Source organism: Toxorhynchites rutilus, chromosome 3, assembly GCF_029784135.1.
Source record: "Toxorhynchites rutilus septentrionalis strain SRP chromosome 3, ASM2978413v1, whole genome shotgun sequence".
NCBI lineage: Eukaryota > Metazoa > Arthropoda > Insecta > Diptera > Culicidae > Toxorhynchites > Toxorhynchites rutilus.
The window spans coordinates 131,731,048-131,756,557 of NC_073746.1; the positions used below are offsets into that span (position 1 = coordinate 131,731,048).

Consider the following 25,510-nt stretch of genomic DNA (forward strand, 5'->3'; position numbering starts at 1 on the left):
GTTCAGCTCGGGTGTTTAAGGATTGTATCGAAAAGTAGTCTTAAACATTTAACACTTTATTACACATAAACGGGTTAACTTTTTTTTTATCGTGTAATCAGAGTACGCTTTGTTTACATGTCAAAATCGAAATACAAGTCATATTACATTAGGGTTACTATTTATATTTCGGGAATTGGCAACACTGATGTCATGTGAGTTCATCTGACGGTTCCATCGTAAAGTTTGACATTTTTGACGATATACGTACTCAGAACATTTTGTCATACGGACGCTATTTGTTTATTTTATATTTAGTTGGAAGTTTGGTCTCGGCAAAAAAATGGAACTGAATCGTGAACATTTTCGTGCGATGATTTTTTACGACTTTCGACGTGGATTATCACAACAAGAGTGCGTCAATCAACTTAATATGACTTTTGGCGATGAAGCTCCATCAAAAACCACTGTGTATCGCTGGTATAGTGAATTCAATCGTGGTCGTAGTTCGCTGTCCGACGAGTTTCGTGAAGGTCGTCCAAAATCGACTGTAGTGCCAGAAAACATCGATGCTGTGCACGAAATGATTGAGCAAAATCGTCATGTAACCTATTGTGAGATTGAGGCATCCCTAAGCATTAGTTCCACCAGCATATATGCGATTTTACATGAACACTTAGTTGTGCGAAAATTATGTTCACGTTGGATCCCACATAATTTGACAATCGCTCAAAAAAAAGGCTCGTGTCGATTGGAATAAATGCTTTGAAAATTGGTTTAAGCGCATGCAAAAGTGTATCGATCATCGTGGCGAGTACTTTGAAAAACAATAAAAATATATTCGCAACTTAACTATTTGTTTTTGTTCCTATTCCCGAAATGTAAATAGTGACCCTCGTATGCTCAGCTATCTCAGGTTCTCAGATTTTCGTGAAAACTAGTAGTTTTGTTCTTTATCGCAAAATACTAGACGCGTATTTTTTTTTATTTTTTCATTAGGGTGACCATTTTCATTTTAGGCTGTTCCTAAAAATCACTTTTTGCTCTTTGCTTGTAATGTAGTCTGTGCATCATCAACATTCGATAGCCTGATTGACCCCAATACCTTCAAACTCAGCTGCCAATTGTAAGTTTTAATATGACAAATACTTCAATTTATTCGAAAGACAGTTCCCATAACTATGACAGTTCCCATAACTAACGCAAAATTTTTGAAAAATAAACATTGATTCCGTATTCTAAAAGACTATAGTTTTATGAAGCAGTTTTGAATTCAAATAATAAAATAAAAAATCTAACAAGGCAAATGAAATTTGGAAACACGAAATTTTTTTTCGATGCCAAATGACTTCAAAATGCATAAAACGTCGAGATCTGGTGTCATCTCGAAAAAAAAACCACTCAAAGTTTTGATTTGTTTCTGTAATTATTGAATGAGTTAATTTTTCATAGTTTTCTCGGTTAAAGATAGAGGGCGCTATATATTTTTTTTATTTTTTCCGGAAAACTGAGGTTTTACGTGATACATCCGAAAATCAGAGAGGTGTATTCAATTTGATATATTGATTACCTAAATCGGTTCAGTTGTTCAAAAGTTTTGAATTATTTTGAAAAGTCATTTTTGGGAAAAGGGGAAAAAAATTATTTTTTCAGACCACTCTAAAATGGAAATGGGCACTCTAATAAAGAAAATAAAAAAATGCAGGTCTGATATTTTGCGATAAAGAACTAAATTACCGCTTTTGACGAAAATCTGAGAACCACTATATCGGTTTGGCATGGAATGGCTGTGTACATATTTTTAAATCCCTATCTCTGTTTTAGTGAGTCCGACCCGGAACCACAATCCGTCAAACATTGTTGAGCTAAAACAGTATTCAAATTATAAATTTAAAACTTTGGGAGTGTTTACAAAGAGAAGTGGGTCTTTGATAATATATAGGATTTAAACTGCACAAGATCGAACATTCATAAAACACATAAACGAGCGGCCATCCTTTCCAAATTTAAAGCCATTCACATAACAAAAACACGAGTACCAATAAACAAAATCAGCCTTAATTCCTAGGCTCTGCAAGTTACTGCAATAATAACAGTCAATTTTATTAGCCATCGCACGCCAATATTCATTGCCTGAACAATTATGACGAACCATTTCCCAAAGAAAAGCAGCTCACCGCCGCGTATCAGAGCTGCGAAACGTCTAAATGAATTTATCGTAAAATTGGTGCCTTGGTCATCGGGCATTAGCATGATACAAAGTTGACGCCTTGCCACCGGCACTGCCTGACTGATGCACTATCACTGCTTGGAGCGCTTCCTCTTCTCTCCCTTGTGCTCCGTAATGTTGATGCTTCTGGGGCACCATAAATGTGATGTTCTCTGGTGTTCCTAATTGAATGTCAAAAGGTGAAAAGTTGTGCTTCGTTTCTAGTGGAACAAGCGAATAATGTTTTAATATGACCGAAACGAAATTAACAGCTATCGATGATCGTAAAAGTTTTATACTTTATTAAACTTGAAATTTTGAAAAATAGTTTTCACGGGCGGATAAGTTACGGCATAATAAGTAACGTTATCACATGTTTAATGCTGTTTATGCGTGATGAATTGATTCATCTTGAACGAAATGCTGTATTACAGAAAACTAAATAAATTTGTATCATCTCGAGTATGGCATTAAATTTCAAGATAGAGGAAAGAGTTTCAACGAACAATGTTACAAAAAAGGCATTACTTCTCAACACTAATATTTTGTTCAATGAAATGAATATACGAGGGACGGTAAATATTTTGCCCACAGTGATTACTGGATGGAACCAAAACAGAAGAATGTTTTCATGAAAAAATTATTTAGGTTTCTCACCATTTTAAACGGAGGCCAAAACATACCCACAGCGGCCTAAAAAATGTAACAACCAAACGGACACCTCATTATATTAGACACGCGAAAAGCAGATTAATGGCTCATTATTACAGAACATACTGACCACTAATCCACCTTGCGATCGAGTCACTCAACTAGGATCCCCTCAGCAGCAGATGTTGTTTTCCCAGACTACTTGACTGCAACGAAGAACTGGCTGGCTGATGGCCATGTCTTCCATTGGAGCGTACATCATACTCCCAGATATTCTTGAGAGAAAGGGAGGATTCCAACACACGAACCCACCGGATAACCGGGACAGACGACTTAGAATTATTCATTTTCGTGATAAGCCATCGAAGGAGTTGACGTGGCCATCACACGAAGTTTGCGGTCTGCAGATGTATCCGCGTAAAACACACGCGGATGTGTTCGAATTGAAAGCCGTTGAACTGGCTGGCTGGCTGTTCGAGAGACGACGCCCGGTGTGAACGGATCTAATGAGTTACGTGTCAGGTGAGCAGGACCGTTGCAGACATGCATGGACCTTTATTAAAACCAGACAGAACGCGCGATTAAGTGGCAGTTTGGGTCTTACAATGTTGCAAAAAATCGGTTGCCACCCCAAATGATTGGAAATAATATCAGTATGATACAGAAGATGCGTGCAAGCACTGGAAATTGATTTCAAATTGGAAGTTTATACGCTTCATGAACATTTTATGCGCTTTCGCTTCTTGGACCATCGCCGCGATGTGTTCGGGCTGTCATCATTTCGGACTTAATTGTTTATTTGCTTTATATATCCAATTTCGCTTGGTGTGCAGCTTTTGCTAGTGCGATGTGTCCGTTCATTTGAGACCATCAAGCCTCCAGATTGGGCTTATAATTTGCTTGTTGAGCTGTTATATTGTAGCGCTTGTTTTCGATAATGTTCGATCCTGTCGGCCTCATCTTGGCTCCAATGATTATTTTTGTTTTCTCCTTCGTACGATTGCCACACCGTCGATTAATGCAAGGCGTACACACAGCACTTTGTCGTAATAGTTCAATTAGGATTGACCAGCCGTTGGTACGCTGCTGTGGAGCAGCTTGAATTGAATTGTATTAACGTTCGTGTTGCGTGCATTTTGTTTTCGTTAATTGGTTATTATAGTACTGTTGACTTTTGTGATCTTTGTAATTTAATGAAAACAAGGTTTTTTCAAGGTGCAAAGCAAATTACAATATTATTCCATATCACAATGTATGAATTGTGTGAAAGGACTGGACGATCCAAAAGATCAGCATGACCAGTAACGTACCAGTTGTTTTCCTTTTTCATATGCGTATGCACAATGCATGAGTGTTTTGTCTGATCAACATAGAGTTCATTCTTTTACTAACCATATTTTTACAACATTTTGGATTACATTATTTCACTGAAACATTTTATTTTATCTTGAGGTAAACCCTGGAAGAACGGAATGCTCTCCTTTTGACCTCGATATAAACCCTGTAGATTACTTAACAAAAACATGAAAAAAAGTTACAGGTATTTACGGTATTTGGTGATGACGAAGAGTTGGAAGCAGTCTTTTGAAAATGAGAACGACATCAATAAAATAATTGTGGAAAAATGTCGAAAAAACTTACTCCGATTTTGCTCAAATATTATCGAAATTGGAGTCTGGTATTTTTTTATTTGGCCCTTAGGATGCATCTTCCTGAATTATGAAAATCTAAATATAACTGCTTTCTCGCTAATTTGGCCGAATGAACCTGTAATTGAAATTTCGTAACCGCTGAACCAATTTTTAATCCCTCAACCAGCAAATCGAAGAAAAGTTGTAAACTTTTTTGTAAAATAAGTGACTTTCTAAAATATATAGGCTGTACTTGAAATATCTACCTTCAAGCGAAACATTCAACAATTGTTTTTGAAGTGAAGTCCTAGCTCTTTATATCATTTTTGGAAAGTTGTGACTCTTTCAAATACATAAAAATAAATCAGTATGGATTATTTTTTTTGGACTCGATTATATATGTTTCGATTATATATGATACTAGATGACCCGACAAACTTCGTCCCGCCCAAAATTGATTTTTCGTTATCAATACTTTCAAACATTCACGTTTTCTTACTAAGCGAACGTCCATGGGACCAATTTTTAGACACAATTCTCGTTCAAGATTTTAAAAATCTTGCAAATAACATATTTCTCTGTTACATGTTTGATACAGAAAATATATTAAAATCTCAAATCGGACGATTCCTTCTTCGAGTTTAGCGCTTGCCAACACATTTGGCGATCCGTTTTTATTTATAAACAGGAGCGCATTTTTTCAAATGAAATGAAATTATTTCCCCACTTATGAAAAAAGATCAATTTCGTTAGCGCAAACACCAAATGGACTAAGAATGCGCATCACGATGTAATTGTAGAAGGTGTGGAAATTCAATAATCCGAATTTTCCGATTTTCACTCATTTTTTGGGATTGTGCTAACGTAAGATCAGACATCGAACATGGACAGCATCGAGCCCGAAACCGGTCGACTAAAAAGGTGAATTTACCATCCTTTTAACGATTGTAAGAACAATAAGTGTTGTGTCCTGTCGCGTTCAATGTGTAGTGTGTGTGTTCCTTTTTTCCTTTAGAGCTTTCCGAAAATTTTCAATTGCCATGTTTCGTTGAAATATGTGTAATATTTTATGGGACCATCCTCTTCCTTCTAGGGGAGGGAGAAGTGTGAAACCATCATAGAAACAGTTCTTGTATTCTAAAATCCTCACATTCCAATTCTGGTGGGAGAAGGGGGTGGAGTGCCATACCACTAAGAAACATTTCTTGCCCTATGCCAAATGTCATTCCATTTGCTTGATTAGTTCCCGAGTCATGCAGTCCTCTCTTAAAGAGGAGAGATGTTTGTCGAATCACCATAGAAACATTGCTTGTCCTCTGAAACTTTCATATAAATTTGGTTCCATTGGCTTGATTAGTTTCATCTTTTTTTTTTAATTTGTAGCTTTCGATCCGCTAGGTCGATGTTCGATTCTTTTACGGTAAATAAATGGCATTTGAACTTTATCAGAAAAATATCAAACTGCAAACCAAAAGCTTATTTTTGAACAAAAACGAACCGAAGAGATCCTAGCCTAAAGGGCGAACACGAAATTATTGCGACACCGAAAATGACATGCCAATTTTCTTATAATGTTTAGAATCAAACCAAAATTTTAGGTTAGTTTTATACATATATATATACTTAAAAAATCAAAAGAAAAGTTAATCGATGGAGCCTTGTGTGTAAAATTGAACGCATTTTCGCTTGATGCCCTCCATAAAAGTCTTTACAGTATCATCCGGTACCAGTTTCTCAGTTTTTTTCCATTTTCTTAACATGTCCTTCTGGTCTTTGACTGTCTTCTTGCTCTTCCGAAGCACCCGCTTCATTATTGCCCAGTACTGCTCCACCGGGCGCAGCTCCGGATAGTTTGGCGGGTTCATGCCCTTTGGAACAAAATGGACAGAATTGGCCTCATACCACTCCAGGACACTTTTAGAATAGTGGCGTGATGCCAAATCTGGCCAAAATAGCGGAGCTTCGTCGTGTTGCTGCAAGAACGGCAAAAGGCGCTTCTCGAGGCGCTCAGATTTGTAGACCTCGCCATTTACTGTGCCCTTTGTCACGAAAGGCTCACTCCTCAGTCCGCAAGAGCAGATGGCCTGCCAAACGAGATATTTGGAAGCGAACTTCGACATTTTATTCTTCTCAAATTTGTCGTCCACATCGAACTTGCTCTTGCCGGTGAAAAATTCCAACCCCGGAATTTGCTTAAAATCGGTTTTTATATACGTTTCGTCGTTCATCACACAGCAGCCATATTTTGTAAGCATCTTCTCGTAGAGCTTCCGTACCCGAGTTTTAGCCGTCGATTGTTGCCGCTCATCGCGGTTTGGGAATTTCTGTACCTTGTATGTATGTAATCCAGCTCTCTTCTTTGCATTCTGGACGTAGCTCTGCAACATGTCGATCTTTTTAGCCAAATCACGGCTTGAGACGTTGGGATTTGCTTTAATCATCCGCATCCGCTTTCCCTCCGTCTTTTTGTTCTCCGGTCCCGGTTTTCTTCCAGCTCCTTTGCCGTGGTCCAACGTCAACCGCTCCTGGAACCGCTTCAACACTCTGGAGACGGTTTGAATGGTGAATGTTCAACATTTTTCCCAACTGCCGGTGCGACAGGTCAGGAAATTCCAGGTGTTTGGAAAGAATTTGTTCTCTCGACTCGCGTTGGTTCACCTCCATTTTCGTTGGATCGAAAAACACGACTTCGAGTTTGACAGCATGTAGACAATACACATCAATGAGAATGTGTGCAAAATTTGGTTGATTTTTACCCAATGGTAAAAAAGTTATGCCCATGTGTCGCAATAATTTCGTGTTCGCCCTTTAGCCTACTTGATTTTTGAAATGCAGAGGCTCTCCTACAAGACAATTCAAAATTTAAGTACAAACGTCTTTTTGTTCTCGAGATATATTTTCAATGAGTAAAACAAATGAATTGATATTTAAAAAAGTATATACAGTCAACTCTCCATAAATCGATATCCAAGGGACCATCGAGTTAGGAAGGTATCGATTTATGGAGAGAAAAATCAATCGAAGGTGCCATGAAATCCATCGAGTTAGGGTAAATATCGAGACACAGAACATCGAGTAAGGGAGAGTTGGCTGTATTTCAAAAGCAATATATTGTTCTTTTTGAATATTTCCTCCATAACTGTATGCTTCCAAAAACCAGATAAAAAGCTAGGGTTCCTTCGATATCAACACCGAAAAACAATACATTTTTTGTAGTTTTCACCTGAAAGCATACATTGATAATGTTTGTTTGTTTATTCATTCTTGTAGAGTAAGGGTTCACCCTTATAAAAATTCTACAATCGGATTCAACGCTGTTCACACCACCGTTACAAACTCATTCCAAACTAAAAAAATACATTGAAAATTATAATGTGAACTATACATGAAAACCCCATCCACTATACTGTCACTCATCCCATTCAAGACGATTCCCTCAATTTAGCCAATTCATACATTCTCGATGGAATCTTGTGCTGAATGAATAGATCTAATATCCGCTGGAAGTTGATTCCATAAATTAATCGCACGCACGAAAAAAGTATTGCTATAATGAGAGGAGTTATGAGGCATAAGAACAAAATGACGAACTCTGGAACTTCTGAAAGGCTGCAACTTGTCACTAAGATAGTAAGGACCGAAATGAATTATCTTAAATAAAGTGACATAACATCGTAATTTGAAGAAACTATGAAATGAACATCCCAACAGCTGTCGCTGTAAATGTGTTAGTCTAGAAAATCTAGATAATCTGAAGACCCATCGAACACACTGGTTTAATGATACTCTCAGTCTGTCAAACGCAGCGGCTGAGGCGTTCAAAATCAATCCTGATCCATAGGAAAAATTAGGTAATAGAAGAGATTTGAATAGCAAAAGCTTGGTGGACACATGAAGCATTTCTGCTTCATGTAAGTCGAAGATGTCGTAAACCTGCATAGATCTTACCACATTGTGCATTTATTTGAGAGACCCACTCGAGGTTAGATTGAAAAATAACACCAAGATTTGCAGCTTTTTGTACATATTCTATTTTTTCGTTATTGGTAGTTAACTCCGGTACACTTGTACGAATCTGTCGTCTGGAAATGAATACAAATGAAACACAATGTGATTCAATATTTTTAGAAAACTCCAAACATCTTTCATTTGATAGATTGGAAATCGGATGATCGGTTCAAAAGATGATTTTTTAGAAATTGGTGTAAACCAGCGAAAAACCATAAAAAATATATATTTCAAAAATGAAAAATATATCTTTCTGAATCTTTGATATGTTATGTCAAAAAATCTCGGCTTTCCAAACATCATCTGAGGTCTCTTTGGTGTCGATATCGCCAAAACCACAAACAACTTAGGAAAAGTATATATGAGGGACTCAAAAGGGAAGAAGTGTAAGTTACATGCTGGATTTTCTTTTCATCGACTTTCTCTTTTGGTCATAACATAGCAACGAAAACATTCCCAGCTTATTTAACAATGTGGACCATAGGTCAGAGTCTCAATTGAGAGTTTCTATAATAAAATCAAATTGGAACATTTTTGCAGCTGAATTATTCACGAAAGAAAAAGTCGATGTAGAGAAAATCGATCAAATCACTTACACCCCTTTCCTTCTGGGCCCCTCGTATTTGAAGTACAGTTTAGTATTTTTATTAGGAAGTACACTAAATACCATTCATTATTTATTATTTCATAATAACGAATTTCTACAGTCTCAGCAAAATAAGAAAAAAAACAAATTAAACCGTCCTAATATTTAATTCAGGACAGTGCACCCTGAGGGTCAATAGAAAAGACACTGAAGTCGTTTTAACCCGGCTTTTATGCAGTTTTTTCACACGGGTTTTTTACGTGGTATTTGGAATTAACGCGGTTCTTTTACACAAATTTCGGACTTTCCCCGTTTATTTTATGCGGCACGTATCTACCGCGTAAAAAGTAACTCCAGTGTAAACAGAATTTATGTGATTTTTCACGAAATAATTTGGTATTGTATCACTGATTATTAGCTGAGAAAAGAAGAGACAGATATCATGATTGCACCATGCAAAAAATTCAGTTAATCAATTGTTAGAATATGGGTTGCATTTTAAATTAATAATTCAATGTTTGTTAGATTTTTGCACGGATTTGAAATTTACACGGCTTATTTTTACGCGGATTTTCGAATTTACACGGTTTTTGTTACGCGGATTTTGAAATTCACGCGGTTTTCTTTTACGCTGTTTTTGTTTACGCGGCACGTATCCGGCACGTGAAAACGACTCCAGTGTAATAGAAACAAAAGAAACAATAGAAAAACAGAGGAGATTATATTTTGTCCCGCCAGCACCATCATTACACATTCCTTAGCCACTTCAATCTAACTTTGTCAACGCATGAGAACAACATTGTGTGCGTATGATGTAAAAATACACAAGCACTCTTCACCAGGCGGCACGAAAATCGACGCGCTGCACACAACACAAATTAATGTACCAATGAAAACAAAACTACACAGTGCATTCATTGCGACGAAGATTGCCCGTCAATCAGTTGCCAATGTCTTAAACGGGCGGAACTTATTGAGAGGCCAATAACACACTCAATACTCAATGACTGCATGTACCACAACATCGCGAGTGGCTTTTTTATACCCAAACCGAACGGCGGGGAAGCCGATGCATTAGTTGCTCGTGATTGACGGTACGGGTAGGTAAGCACACAAATGGGCAAATTGACACCACTTATGGATTAGAGAACCGTAATGTAGATTATTTAGGATAAATCCTAGAGAATTTCCGATGCAAATCACGATGAAATAGTTGTTGGTTCAAATCGCGATTCCAGATTCGGTTGCCATATCATATATTTCAGATTCCAAATCCCAGATTACAATCATCAGGCTATAGATTTGAGATAAAAATTTGATTTAGTTCCAAGGTTCAAATTCAAATTGACATTGGAATTTGAGTTAAAAAATGGATGAAATTTAACGAATGTAAATTAACGCAGAGTTGAGAAGCACGAATTCTAATTCCAAGTTTTTGATTTCCAACAGCTCATTCAATGTTCAAATCCAAAATAGGATGCAGATTCCCAATTGAAATATATAAAAGTAAAATAATAACAAAATGTCAAACCACGATGATTTCATATCAGCAGGTTGTAAGATTGAATTTTGAAACCCAGATCATAGATTCAAATTCAGAATCCAGAAGCCTATAACCATGTTTCAAATACAAATCGGAATCCATATCCAGATCCAGATTCAAACATACCCAAGATTTCAAACTTACAATGCTGGCACGAATTCAGAGATACGATTTCGGATACCGGTTCCAGATTCATTTACAAAATTTCAGATTCCAAATTCAAATATGAGATAAAATACCCACATTCAGAATCCTATAACCGTAGTTCGAATACAAATTTCTACATAACTCAAGAACTAATCAAGCAAATGGAACCAAATTTGGTATATGGTGGTTTTAGGGGGACAATAAATGTTTTTATGGTGGTTTGACACTTCTGCATAACTCGAGAATCAATCAAGCAAACGAAACCAAATTTTACATGTGCAGGAGGGCACAACATATTTCTATGGTGGTTTGACACACCTACCCCCTCTCTAAGGGCATGGGGGCTGCCTCATAAACGAAACACAAACTTTTGCATAACTCGAGAACTAATCAAACAAATGGAGCCAAATTCGGAATGTGACGGTTTTTGGGTACGACATTTGTCGTATGATGGTATCACACCCCTTCTTCCTCTCGAAAGGAGAGAGGTCCCATAAAAATAATGGACATATTTCAACCCAACATATTCCAACCAAACATGACAATTGAAAATTTTCGGAAAACTCTGAAGGAAAATGGGAAAATTCGAAAAATTCAATTCGCATGTGTTCTGCGATTACATATTGATAAGCGTTGTTAGTCCATTTGATGTTTGCGGTAACGAAATTGATCTTCGTTCGAAAGTGGAAATGGATTCTAACGTGATAAAACGCACTCCTATATCGTCTCCTATCTATATAAATAAAAATGGATCGCCGAATGTGTTGATAAGAGCAAAACTCGAGAAAGAAATTGTCCGATTCAGGGCTGTTTTCTTTTTATCATAGTTTCTATATCAAACATTCATTCCATGTAACGGAGAAACATGTTATTTGCAAGTGGATGAAAAATCTTGCACGAAAAGTTGTCAGAGTTGGTTGGGATACGGTTTCGAAGTATCAGCAAACAGCAGCAGCATGCGTAACATTTCAGCATTTAGCATTTCAGCTGCGAGTTAGGAATCGCCTGCACACGTTGGTAAGAGCAATACTCGAGAAAGGAATTGTCCGATTTAGAGCTGTCTTCTTTCTATCATATTTTCTGTATCAAACATTTATTCCATGTAACGGAGAAACATGTTATTTGCAAGTGGATGAAAAATCTTGCACGAGAATTCTGTCTAAAAATAACCCGATATTATAATGTCGAGTTTTGGTAGAAATACTGAAATTTTATAGATACAGTTTCCTCAGATTTAAGATTTGAAATAACATTCGAAAATCGAGATTGAAACATTAAAATTTTTATTAGTAATAAAAATATTACATTTGGATTCTCGGATTAAGCTGCTAATCCTGTGTTCATATTCCAGAATCCGAATTCCAGGAATCAGAATGCACATGCCAGACGTCAAACGTCAACACAATGTGAAGCATGGTATGTGACATGGAAAAATGAGAAAATATCGAAATTTCACGGTTAACAGTAATCAGATTCGGTTACCAGATTCAGATTCTGAATCCCAGACCACAGACTTTAGATTCAAAATTCCAGAGGAAAATTGGCTTAGTTTTTATATTTCAATTTCAGGTTCTCAAATTCGTAATCGAAATAGCTTAAGATTATGATCAGAATCATAATTTCATGTTTGAGATTACGGCGTTTGTCTGGCTCTCATGTTGTGACGTGTTTTTGAATCGCGAGTGTATGGTTAATGGCAGACGTTCGCTCATTCCAAAAGGTGTTTTAAGTGTTGATCCAAATTCAATAGGAAGTTTTTGCTGCAGTGAAAATATCGCATTTGAGTGTTGAGCAGGGGGCATGATCAGCGCACAGAAAAAGGCGTGGGTTGTGTTTGTGTGTAAACACGTAAACACGTAAACTATAGTAGTAGTGGTACTATATGACACTATAGGGCGCTTGCTGCGTTCATATGTAATAGTAATCTGGTTGTATCGCTGCGCCCTGTGTTTGGTTCAGGTCGGAAGATTTGGTTTCTCCTCCATAGGTGTTTATGTGTTCGTGCGTTTGATGTTCAGAGATGCCAGATGATTTTTTTTTTAAAATATTAATCGTTTTGCAAACAGGAAATCTGTAAAGTTCTTCACTTATTTGTAATGTATTAACAGTAAGTTTTCGAAGTGAGATGCGTCACGATGTACCATTTCTTGTATTTCGGTGGTTGCTTGATGGTGTGATGCAGTATGGAGCATTTTTGTGGTTTATGAGGAAACTTCGAAAATGTTCTGCATTGTGTTACATTGCCGGGCGTCCACCGCCGAATGGAGGGAGGCGATGTGTCGTGACGTGCTTCATTCTGGGAACTTACTGTAAAGACAGATCGTTCGTTTCCTTTCGTGTGTTTGTGTATATAGAGGTTTTAGAAGCTCCTGTTATTATCTGTCAATGATTCTTGATCCTTATTCAGACTTCAGTTTCCTAATTCAGTTTTTTATATTGTGTTCCCAAATCTCATATTTCCTTTCGAACGGTCATCGATTTGTGTGTTTACCTGTAGTTATTTATGGTATATGTGGATATAATTGTGCGATATTCATACACTTCGTTCGAAGGATGATGAAACTCGTAGAAACTCATAGAATGATCATAGAATTTTTTTCAAATTGTCTAAAATTCTCAAAGTACGTCCTATAAATATTAACAACACAGGATTTCCTTATCAGGATACCTAAAGATAATCTGTTGTGACAAGTAGAATTTTCAGAATTTCATTTCGCCGAGTGGCTGATAATTCGCGTTTACATAATCACATCACTTACCACAGTGAATCCTGATTCTTACCTCCTCCCACTAACAACTATCCCTTCCATGATAATCGCTAGGGAACCACGCTATAGAGGCGACCCTTCTGGCCTTTGGGCGGCGGTTATCATACTAACATTCCTTCCCTTCCCCTGGTGACTGTAAGGACGTGGCCGGCGTCGTTATTGACAATTTAAAGCTCGAATCACCGAAAATTGCACAACGAGAATGATTTGCTAGTCCCAAGCGTCATTCTGTGTGTTCTTTGTGCAATTTGGTTGGTTCAAGTCAATCACGAAGAGCAACTACGAATTGTACAGTCTACCCAAGCTCAAGCTCAAGCTCAAGAATCATAATTTCATGTTTGAACCGCAATTCCATAATCCATGAAAGATATAGAACAAGATTCAAATTCAGGTAACAGAATCCATATTCAACACTCCAGGTTCAAAATTATATATTCAAATTCCAGATTCCAAACACAAATATCATATGATGAATTTTCGGATTTCACTTTTAGAATCACTAGAATCTCAATCCTACGTTCATATTCCAGATACAGCTTCGAAATTCTGATTTTACAAACGTTGTCCCAGATTTAATTTTCCAAATCATAGGTGACGAATGAACTATTCTAAGTTTGAAGGTTCTTCTTCTTCTTCTTCAATGGCACTAACGTTCCTAGAGGAACTTCGCCGTCTCAACGTAGTATTACTTGCGTCATTTTTATTAGTACTTAGTTGAGATTTCTATGCCTAATAACACGCCTTGAATGCATTCTGAGTGGCAAGCTCTAGAATACGCGTGATCACAGTGCAAGTCGGAGGAAATTTCTTTGACGAAAAATTCCCCCGATCAGAACGGGAATCGAACCCGAACACCCGGCATGTTAGTTATGACGCTAACCACTCGGCCAAGGGAGCACAAACAGTTTTAAGGTTACAGGATTCTAATCCAAATCCAAAACTCCAAACTTATTGTTGGAGCGGCGTCGGAACGTCGCAGAAGACGTTCCAGAAACTTCCTGCGTATATTTTAAAATAATAACGCAGCTACAGGAATGTACTACGAGGGTCACTATTTATATTTCGGGAATAGGAACAAAAACAAATAGTTAAGCTGCGAATATATTTTTATTGTTTTTCAAAGTACTCGCCACGATGATCGATACACTTTTGCATGCGCTTAAACCAATTTTCGAAGCATTTATTCCAATCGACACGAGCCTTTTTTTTTTTGAGCGATTGTCAAATTATGTGGGATCCAACGTGAACATAATTTTCGCACAACTAAGTGTTCATGTAATCGCATATATGCTGGTGGAACTAATGCTTAGGGATGCCTCAATCTCACAATAGGTTACATGACGATCTTGCTTAATCATTTCGTGCACAGCATCGATGTTTTCTGGTACTACAGTCGATTTTGGACGACCTTCACGAAACTCGTCGGACAGCGAACGACGACCACGATTGAATTCACTATACCAGCGATACACAGTGGTTTTTGATGGACCTTCATCGCCAAAAGTCAAATTAAGTTGATTGACGCACTCTTGTTGTGATAATCCACGTCGAAAGTCGTAAAAAATCATCGCACGAAAATGTTCACGATTCAGTTCCATTTTTTTGCCGAGACCAAACTTTCAACTAAATATAAAATAAACAAATAGCGTCCGTATGACAAAATGTTCTGAGTACGTATATCGTCAAAAATGTCAAACTTTACGATGGAACCGTCAGATGAACTCACATGACATCAGTGTTGCCAATTCCCGAAATATAAATAGTGACCCTCGTAGAAGCAAGCTCGAATTCCAGTACATATTGTTTTACCGAAATGTGACATTTGAATAACTTATATGGCGTAAATCGCGTCGAGCGTTGCATTACGGAATATTACGGAAATTTTACTGCACATTATTCAAAGAAAAAAATTTGAACTGAAGCGCACAGAACTATGAGACATACGACAATCGTGTTCAATCGGTAATCATGTTATAAATTGGATGTAAAAACTCCGGAATATATTTTTTTGATACTTGTAAATTATGCTTTTGATGAAGACAAAGAAAAAATAGTTTTATCAGAAGTGAATTTGAATGTTACCTAACCAATGAAATATAACGCCTGGTGGTAGAAAATAATTTGAGTTTGTTCTTAAATAAAAAAATAATAATTTCAACAAAAAAGCAGCGAGAACATTTGCAATGTTCCAATACCCCGAAGCCATCTAAACAAGCTGACAAATTCGAAAGGAAAATCTCCTGATGGTAATCTTTGGAAAAAAAAATCTGCTGCTAAATTGATTTCTAATGCCAATTTTCAACCCAAAATGAACATGTCGAGCTACCTTAACGATTCGTGTTTAACGTGCCTGACAAGAAGAGCCGCGGGCATTTTAATACCAGCTTCATTTACGGCAGTCGCTTGGAAAAGCTGAACATACGAATAGATACGGATCACAGCACAAAAGAAAAGTTGTCAGAGTTGGTTGGGATTCGGTTTCGAAGCATCAGCAAGCAGCGGCAGCATGCGTAACATTAGCATTTCAGCTGCGAGTGGAAAACCGAAAATATAATATTGCGGATGAGTATGTTATGTGGTAATTTTGGTAATTAAGCAACTTGACAGATTGATAGCTTGTTTCAACCAGCAATTAGGCTCCGTTGGAGCGAAGAAGCGTTCGGACAAGCTACGGATAATCCATTCCAAATTTGACAAAATGATAAACTGTTAGCCTTTCAAAAATATGACACTCGTCAAAACTGAGTCTGGAAATGGCACAAAACATAAAAATTATCATTATTTAGCAAATGTGCACTCGACCTCCACCGGTATAATAACCCTTTTTCGAGTTCCATTCCCTCTTTGGCAACAGCTTTGCCCCTTGACTAGAATGTTGTTTCATTATTCATTTTTTCCCATTCGGTCGGCGGACAGCACGTGCCCGGTAGTATTGGATGTGTCTGATGACATTATTTTTCGGTTTCGGCATTGTTGTTAAATAACGCATTACAGTTGTATTTTCGAGTATCAAGTTTTAAAATGCGTATTAACCAAAATCCTTTCACTGGAACATTATCCAGCTTGGCTGGAAGTTTTGCAACCGAAACTCCCATCAAAACGTGGTGAATCGTTTAGAATTTTATCGGTTAACAAAACACTAACGAATTCAAAATGTCAAGATTTAAATATCAATTCCTCGAAAAATCGAAATCATTAAAATTATATTCTGCAACTATTCCTAAACAAGTTTTGAAACCCGGTAATCACATTGATGATATGCAAAAATTAAACAGCAAGCGTCATGAAAACATGAAGAGAATACACAAATACGCAACAATTGAACGCAACAATCAAAATAATCAGAGGGTCAGTCCAAGCTGCCAAATTATATATTCACACAGATATTCACATCCCATCAACACATGCCTCAGAGTTTTGCTTCATAATTGACGAAATAATGTACAAAAAAAATCAATTCCGAGTTACTAGGTGCACAATTCGTATCCTCATTGAGGGCTCGGCCCTAAAATATGCGCTGTTCAAAAACGATTACATACACAGATCACATAAAAAACAATTACCGGCAATCGTACCTTTTTTTCTTTTCTTCGTCCAAAACATCACACCTTGATTCAATGATTGGCCAAACAGATATCATATCAACTTCCGAAATGTGGAATCAACAGGCAACGAAATGGGCATTTTGAGAATGTTGGCAGTAAATTTAGCGCATGTGAGAAAAAAAAGTCATTTCTGTTCGATTCCACCCCAATGCAGCTTCCGAATTATGTAGGGTGCCACCGGTTTGGTGTTCGAAAACCTGAAGCACTGTTTCAGCTGTACACTTAAGCAAAAATATTACATACAAACCAAAGGGAAGAGTCCAACTGGGAGCGAGAGAGTCAGCGGTGCGTTTAGTTGTTCGTCAAATCGACATTTCAAATACACACAATCGTGTTCCTGACTCTGAAATCAAAATTCTTATAATTATTTCGGAATCAAATTCAAGACACTGATTCTAGATCTTTATCGCAGACCCTGTTTCAAGAAATTTACTTTTCATTTTAATTAAAGTTTAAATTTCGGATGTAGAAAAAAATAACGCATCCATTTATTTAGAGGATGAAAAAATATTAATCACAATTTTGCCCATTTTAAGCAAGAAATTCGTTTTTGAAACAATCCAGTACACAACACGACACGAGAAGGGATACTCATCATCATTATTAACCCTTGCAACTCGAGACGATTTCTGCCAAATTAGGCAAACATTCTACAAGACAAGCACTTAAAAAACCATTTATGAACAAACAGACGTATACAAATAATAATATTTCACCAATTTTATTATTTAGCAGCGCCGCTCAAGTGCCAAGGGTTGGAATCCGTGTGATCAAATCATCCATGTCGAAACTTGTTGCTATTAGAAATCATGTCATGCACAGCAAATTGCATTGGATGGGAGGATGGGAATTATTGAGTAAAATTTTGATTCTAACTTGCTCTTTCCACATCGCGAAGTAACTACAATTTTCGCCGACATATCAAAGATCTGCCAAAAAGCGGGAAGGTCAAAAATGTGGGGTAAATGGAACAATTACAAACAGTAAGAAATCAAAAGTAATACACATCTGAACAGAACGACAACATAAGTAAAGGTGCCGGCAAATTATCATCGATGTAAAAAATGTAAAAAGTTGTAAAAAGGCCGTTCTTGGTGGTTATGCAAATTATGTAGACATTACCGTTCATAGTCTTTTGAGCACGAATGAATCACTTCGTTTGCCACAAGTGACGGATTTCATGCCAACTCGACTGGCCATTGGCAGCAACATCTCAGATTGCAGTGAAGCGTTGTGGATATAAGTACATTGGTCGTTTAAGCAACTTTGCATACTTGAAATCTTCGAAGATTTAGATCTCTTTTTGGAAAGAGCCAATAAAATTTCATTAATTTTTACAAAAATTTATAACCTCAAAAAGTCTAATGTCTACAAAATTCAAAGGATGGAATGTAGGAATTGCTTAACACATTAAGGACCGTACGTTTCGGGGCAAACTTGAACGCTTCATTTGTTCGGATTCCACGAATGAGATCGTTTTCTTCGGTGTGGATGAGACGAAGGCGAGCCATCAGTAGGTCTTGTTAGATTCTTGGTAAACCAAGGATTTAACCATCAAGTGTAGAAAACACGGGGTTATTTCGTGATCCATCCGTAACAGACGAAACGCGAAACACGAGAAATCTCGTGAGCGGCTGCAATATGTTAACTTTTCATAAAAAACACAAAAAAAAATTTAACAAAAAATTGTAGAAAACGTATACAGCGCGGACATTATATACATTCTCCGATTCCTTTTCACTGTATATAATCGAATCCTGTATATAATCGAGTCAAAAAAAAATTTTTTTTATTTGTTTTTTAGGCATATATTTTTCGTTTGTTGAAAGAAAAAGGAGAATTTAATTTTTGATTCATCACCTTAAGGTCATAAAACTCCTTTCTCACACGAAAAAAAAAAATTTCCCAGAATCTCTCAAGAGTTGATAGATAATCATATTTGATGGAAAAAATCCTTCTACGCATATGTTCGAATTTCAACAATGACAGAGTTATAGTATTTTTTTTTTGTTTCGGACACTGTTGCCTCAAACTGGCTCTACACTAAAAAGTACGCTACGTAAGCCAATTCTGTTGCTTTAATTTGAAAGATTAGTGTATTTAAATGACATTTTGGAAGCGATTGAAGAGTTTGTAATTTTTAATACGTAATTATTAATTTTATTCCAAAAATTCATATTAAACTTGATTCTTCTATCAATAAAATTAAAGCTCTCAAACCACTCTACAATTTGTTCTTCGACGCCTAACTTCTATGTTTCTTAACTTCGCTGCAATTTCGATATGAACAATTTCTGTTGAAAAATCAAGCAAAATCTTCAAAAAATTTACCCCACTCCACTTATAATAGCCACTTGAATTTCACCTTAACTTTGAAAGGCTACATTTTTTCTTGAAATAAGTCATATTTGAACTATAAAAAACTGTATATAATCGAGTCCAAGATTGTATATAATCGAGTCTGTATATAATCGAGTCCGACCTGTATTTTAAAAATTCTCAACAAAATTATGTGAATAACCCTTACAATTTCCAAAAAGCCATACATCGGAAGATAAGCAACTATACAAGGAAATAGATTTTTTAACAACAACTTTTTCATGTTTTCTTTGAAAAAACTATAACTAATACTAATTTTGTTCAAAGTCAAGATAGCGAGATAGTGTATTCGACAATGTTTTAGATCTCATTAAAATATGTACTTTCGTTGAAGACGTCAACTTTCTATCTTTTATGAATTCTTGCTATTTATATCTATTTTTTCGAAATGTTTAAAACATATATTTTCGAGAAAAATTAATTTAAAATATTTTATTATATAATATTTTTTTCAATGAATTTTTTTTTCAAACATTTGTTCGATATTTTTTAAAGAAAACTTTAATAATTAACCACTCTTTATTCTTTAATCAACACTTTGTTTTTAAATTAAGGTTTTTCGAAAAAATAAATTTAAAAACTTAAATTTCCTAAAAATAAGTTTTTTAATTTTTATTTTTTTTTAACTTTTTTCGAAAAATATTAATTTAAAAACTTCAAGATCTACAAAATGTTGGTTAAAGTTTCAATTTTTAAAATATTTTTTTTCAGCGAAATAAAAAAATTGTGTTTTTCATGAATTTTCTTACAATTTTCTACATTTCATCCTTTGACCAGAATTTTATAGATATCATAGTTTTTGAGTTATAAATTTTTGTGAAAAGTTAAGAAAACAAATTTGGCCTTTTCAAAAAGTAATTCTACTTTTCAAGTAGGCAAATTTGCTTCAATGACCCATGTCTTTACACCCACAACCATAGATGCTAACCTTCCTGATTTTTTTAAGGATTTCTCAGACTTTTTGGGACATTCCCTGATATCTTGACAAACACTCAATTTCGCCTGATTTTTCAGAAATAGTACTGATTTGTACTGCATGTTTGATACTTTTTACTTTATCAGAATGAAAATTATCCATAAAAAAATTATAGGAGGTTGTGTCCAAGATACGACCGCATTGTTGACGTAGAACTACGCTGTTATTTTATATAAGTCGCTTGTTTATACCTTCGGATATTATTCTATAATGCTGTGAAATTTCAGAAACAACTGCTTAGTAGAATAATCTCTGAAATGAATTTTTCATTGAAAAATCAGTTGACGATAATTGATTGATGCCATTTTCAAAGGTCAAATTTACCTCGAAGGCCATTCCGGTGGCCTTTTTCGAAATTGACATTGACTCGGCTACAGTCGATTATATACATGTTGCAGCAGCACCATTATTCCATATCTCATAACTACATCAATATATCTTTGGCACCGCATGTAAACAACAACAATGACAACACTTGCAAGTATCAAATATTATGCTACATGTTAATTAGTATTGCCTGAAAGGAATCGCACCTCTAGATAGCGTTCGTACAAACTAAGCGTAAACCAAGCGCCAAACAAGCGTTCATCATAGCATGCATACAGAGCCATACATTGGTGGCTTGAAACTACTAGCAATATAAACATTTCTCATCATTTTGCGCTATTCTCAAAAGAAACGCTTCTGTTAATATTACTGGCCTCGAAAAAAGTTGCATTACTTTCTCATGCTCGAGACAAGCGCAGCTGTCACCCTTAGTGGAGGAAGTTTTGCTACTGACAAGCAAAACCTAATCACATACAAAATTCCAGAACATTTACTTTCTCGATGACTAAACATGAGAAATAAACTCTTTTTGTTAATAACAACCTCGAAAACAGTAGCAATACTTCATTATGATCAATATTAGCACAAATACCTTCAACTAGGCAGTTTTGCGACTGGCACGCGAAACCAAATAACTTATAACATTCCAGTAAGACATTCAAGATGCTTGGTATTCCCAAATATTTTTTTGGTGCACAACCTTAACGTCTGCTTCGCCATAACGTCAGTTTAATGCATTGATGCATTCTCAAAGGCACCAACGAAGCCCTTATGGAGACGGAAAATGAACAATGTTAACTGCTTGGAAAAAGACTGAATTATGCCACACAGCTTGTACTTTGTTGTAACACCTATCGATGCGAATCCGCTGATGAGTTTGTCAAGAGCGCCTTCACCACCAGCGGGGGAGCTTTGATTTTGGGCGTTTACATTTTCGACCGACGCGCCGAAATCGCCTACTTCGCTGTTGTTCGGTGCGGTGTCACATTCGCGAAGGCTCGGTTCAGTGCGAGCGCTTTTCACTGCACTGCACTGCATCACACACTACGTGAAGCGTCCAATTTATGACGCGGAAAGAAAAACACACGATACGAATAACGCGAAAAACGAACAGAAAAACCAAACGACGATATCCAAGTTGGATTACCACTGGTGGGGTCCAATCTCAGATCGAAACGCAGCGAAAGCAAAGTGAACTGGATTGCTCAACAGTCCGATGTCGAATGAAAGTTTGCCTCAGCGAGATCCACTGTTTATACTCTAGTCAAGCATTCCCCTTCATTCTTCTACTTTTCCTTTGTTCATGGGGACTTTGATTCCTACGATTTCCCCTCCGTTGGTCGTCGATAAGTTGCTCGTTATTGACAGGTCTGTTCGGGAAAGCACACAAATGAACAGAACAAATGTTTGGGAAAATAGAAACACTTAAAGTTTTCATGAATTTTAACCATTTACTAACCAGGGGATTCTAATGTATGGCATATTAAACAAATCTTACGGAATTTCCGGTTCGTTTAGTATGTAAATCGCCAAAATCCGTTCGCGGCAAAAATAGTTATTAACGTTAACTTTATTTCATAAAAACGTGACCTGTTTTCTGATTTGACACCCTTAATGAAAGACGTAGTTCTACGTCAAAAACTGGGATTCCCGTCAAAGTTTTCTTGTTTGAAAAGAGGAACAGTCAGAATAGCTCTCCGGTCCGCACATGTATAATGCTTACATTTAATTAAATTCTCCTGATACGAAGCTATACTTACCTTTTTTTTCAATATGTATGATCGTAGCGAATCGACTGAATAAGTTTTTCTAGAGTGAAAATCCTGAATTATTTTCAATACGCACACATTTTCGGGGTTTTTCAAAATAGTGCTAGATAATTTCAAGTAACCAGAATTTCTGACGATTTCAAGAAATAATAACAAGACTAAGTTTCAAGACCCACATTACCTTGTATGATGTGTATGTACAAGTAGCCGCAAAGTTTTTGATGAAGGAATACATTTCAGAGTGTTATATTACTCATGAGCAAGTTTATGGGTCTAATTGCAGAACTGTCCATTGATTGATCCTCTAATCGAACCCGTTGAATTTAATTTTTACTATAAAATTCCTAGTATTTCTAACAAAACTCATCATTATTATATCAGATTATTTTGAGACACAATTCTCATTCAAGATTTTTCAACCACTTGCAAATAACATGTTTCTCCGTTACATGGAATAAATGTTTCATACAGAAAATATGATAGAATGAAGACAGCCCTAAATGGTTAAATTCCTTCCTCGAGTTCTGCTCTTATCAACACATCTGGCGATCCTTTTTTTGTATAGATAGAAAAAGATATATGAGTGCGTTTCATCACATTAAAATCGATTTCTAAAAATCGAAATTTGTGTTTCATTTGTATGGCAGCCCCCCCTAAGAGAGGGGGAGGAGTATCTAACCACCGTAAAAACATTTCTTGCACCCTTAAACCTCCACATGCCAAATTTGGTTTCATTTGCTTGATTAATTCTCGAGTAATGCAGAAATTTGTGTTTCATTTGTGAGGCAACCCCCCCTTAGAAAGGGGGAAGGATTCAATCTAAAAACCTTCAAAATATACAAAGAATAATGACCTAGGCTCATAATATGCCATACTAGAACAACACACAATATGATGTTTTGCAGTTCCAAATTAATGACTCAACATAACCGATAATGGAGGACAGCACAACAAACATAAACAAATAAGTGAACAAACTGATTGATGAGTGATTGTAATAGAATGAATGAGATATAAATAACGTAAAACTATGGTTAATTTTTTTTGAAACAAAAGCCTATGACTTTTGGGCTCTAAGGGGGTATTCTAGTGTAGATTCAAACGATTTTTCGAGCTATGAATAAATAGAATAAAGAACATTTTTACCATCCTTTATTATTATTATTTGTTTATTAGTATTTAAAGAATACAAAAATAATTAAACGAAAAAAAAGTATTCAGGAATAAGAAAGTCACAAACAGATGAAGTGGGGGTTAAAAAAAAACAGCTGCCATAGTGAACACAGTCAAGCAACTACGCTCGAAGCTTTGTTCGTATCACCCTGGAGCGAAAAAGTTGGACATCATGAGGCACTTCGTGTCCGCTGGATATAGCCGATCCGGCATTCACAACATCCACTCCCTTCTGGAGAAAGACGAAATCGTCGAATAGAAGCCTAGTTCTGATTGAAGAGAAAACTTAAGAGGAAAATCGAGAGCTAGGTGGCCTCATAGTTCCGCACCTTGAGCCGAGAGGTCGGAGCAACCGGCCAAATGGTGAAGAAGTACCTGGCCAAAAAGGACACTGCCATGTCTGAGCAGCAGAAATTTACCCAGAAGGAGCGGCTAAAGGTACTGGTGATAAACATCTTTCCGGCGAAACATGACGGTGCAGGACGGCAAAGACTGGTATGTTACATCCTCCTAACCTTCCTAAACCTTTCCTAACATCCTAACCTTACTGAATGTGGTAAGACATGGCACGAGTTTATGATTCAATATTGTAATTGAATGTATAAAAATCAAAGATCATCTGCCGACTTTATATAGAAAGCTATGTTGATTAGTTTCAATAACCATATGACAAATTTATTTTAACTCTGCACAGCTCTTTGGCCGACATTTGAGACCGTAAAATACAAAAACTCCACCTTATTCAACGCCCCACCGAACTCTTACTAAGCATTCTATGCATGGTCCACTAAACACGTCCTTCAAAAAACTTAAAATGAAAATCAGACGATTAAAAACCAAAACCAACACCGATGCGTCATAAATAATCATAAAGGCGGTCGTAAATTGAGAACGCGAACCTTTGAACCCTTTTTCGGACGGACCTACAAAACGTACGATGTACCGCGGATGGGACCGATCAGAGTTATCTGATCGGCACCACAGGGCTGTACAAATTAAACATTGCCCAACGGAGGACGACCTCGGAAGGGATGTGTGGCAAACATATCGCCAAACACACCGAGATGTAATCTTCCGCAATGAAAAAAGTGTTCATATGCTACTTCTTTTCTTTTTTTTTCTTCTCTGTCTCCTCGGTTTGGTTCGGTATCTCTGGCACTCTCGTACCTTCCGCGCTTGAGTTGGTTAGGAATCGAAACGAACATAAGAAAAAGGAAAACGTTCAAAATTACCCACCTGCTTCTTTAGTATTATATGTTTACCCTTCCAGTACTTCATCATTCCGAGAGCCTGGAGTGTGCTGACGATATCGTATGAATTGATAGCCATTTCCTGAAATCATAAAAGTTTTAAGCGGAGTGTAAGTAAAGCTGTAGCAGAGAAAAAACGGATTTTCAGGGAAATGAAAAACTCCAGAAGGGTAAGAAAAGAATCGATATAAGAACTATTATTTGTATAATATGGGTGTATGTAAGTGGGTTTTTGTTGTGCTAAAATGAGTTTGTTTGAATATTCTTATACAACATAATCATTATTGAATTAAAACGAGTTACAATAATTGTTGAAGCATTGTAAGAAAATTTCTGAGCAAAACCACATGCGTAAAAATCAACAACAACAAAACTCCACAAAAAGAGCATTCGCCCAGGTCAGTGAACGTCCATCACCACTGCAGGATATTATTACGTCTTCCTTCCGCACGAAGGAGATAATTTCGATGAGTATCAATTTCTGATTCCGACAGATGAATGCGAGGATG

General features: G+C 36.6%; 1 protein-coding gene across 1 annotated transcript in view; it reads right to left on the reverse strand.

Moving 5' to 3' along the window:
• LOC129777755 (histone acetyltransferase KAT7) overlaps window positions 1-25,510 on the reverse strand; it is a 224,144-nt gene that overhangs the window by 15,720 nt on the left and 182,914 nt on the right. Inside the window, exon 8 of the mRNA XM_055784217.1 lies at window positions 24,988-25,083. Coding sequence (XP_055640192.1) covers window positions 24,988-25,083 — 96 coding nt within the window. The remainder of the gene's footprint in view (window positions 1-24,987; window positions 25,084-25,510) is intronic.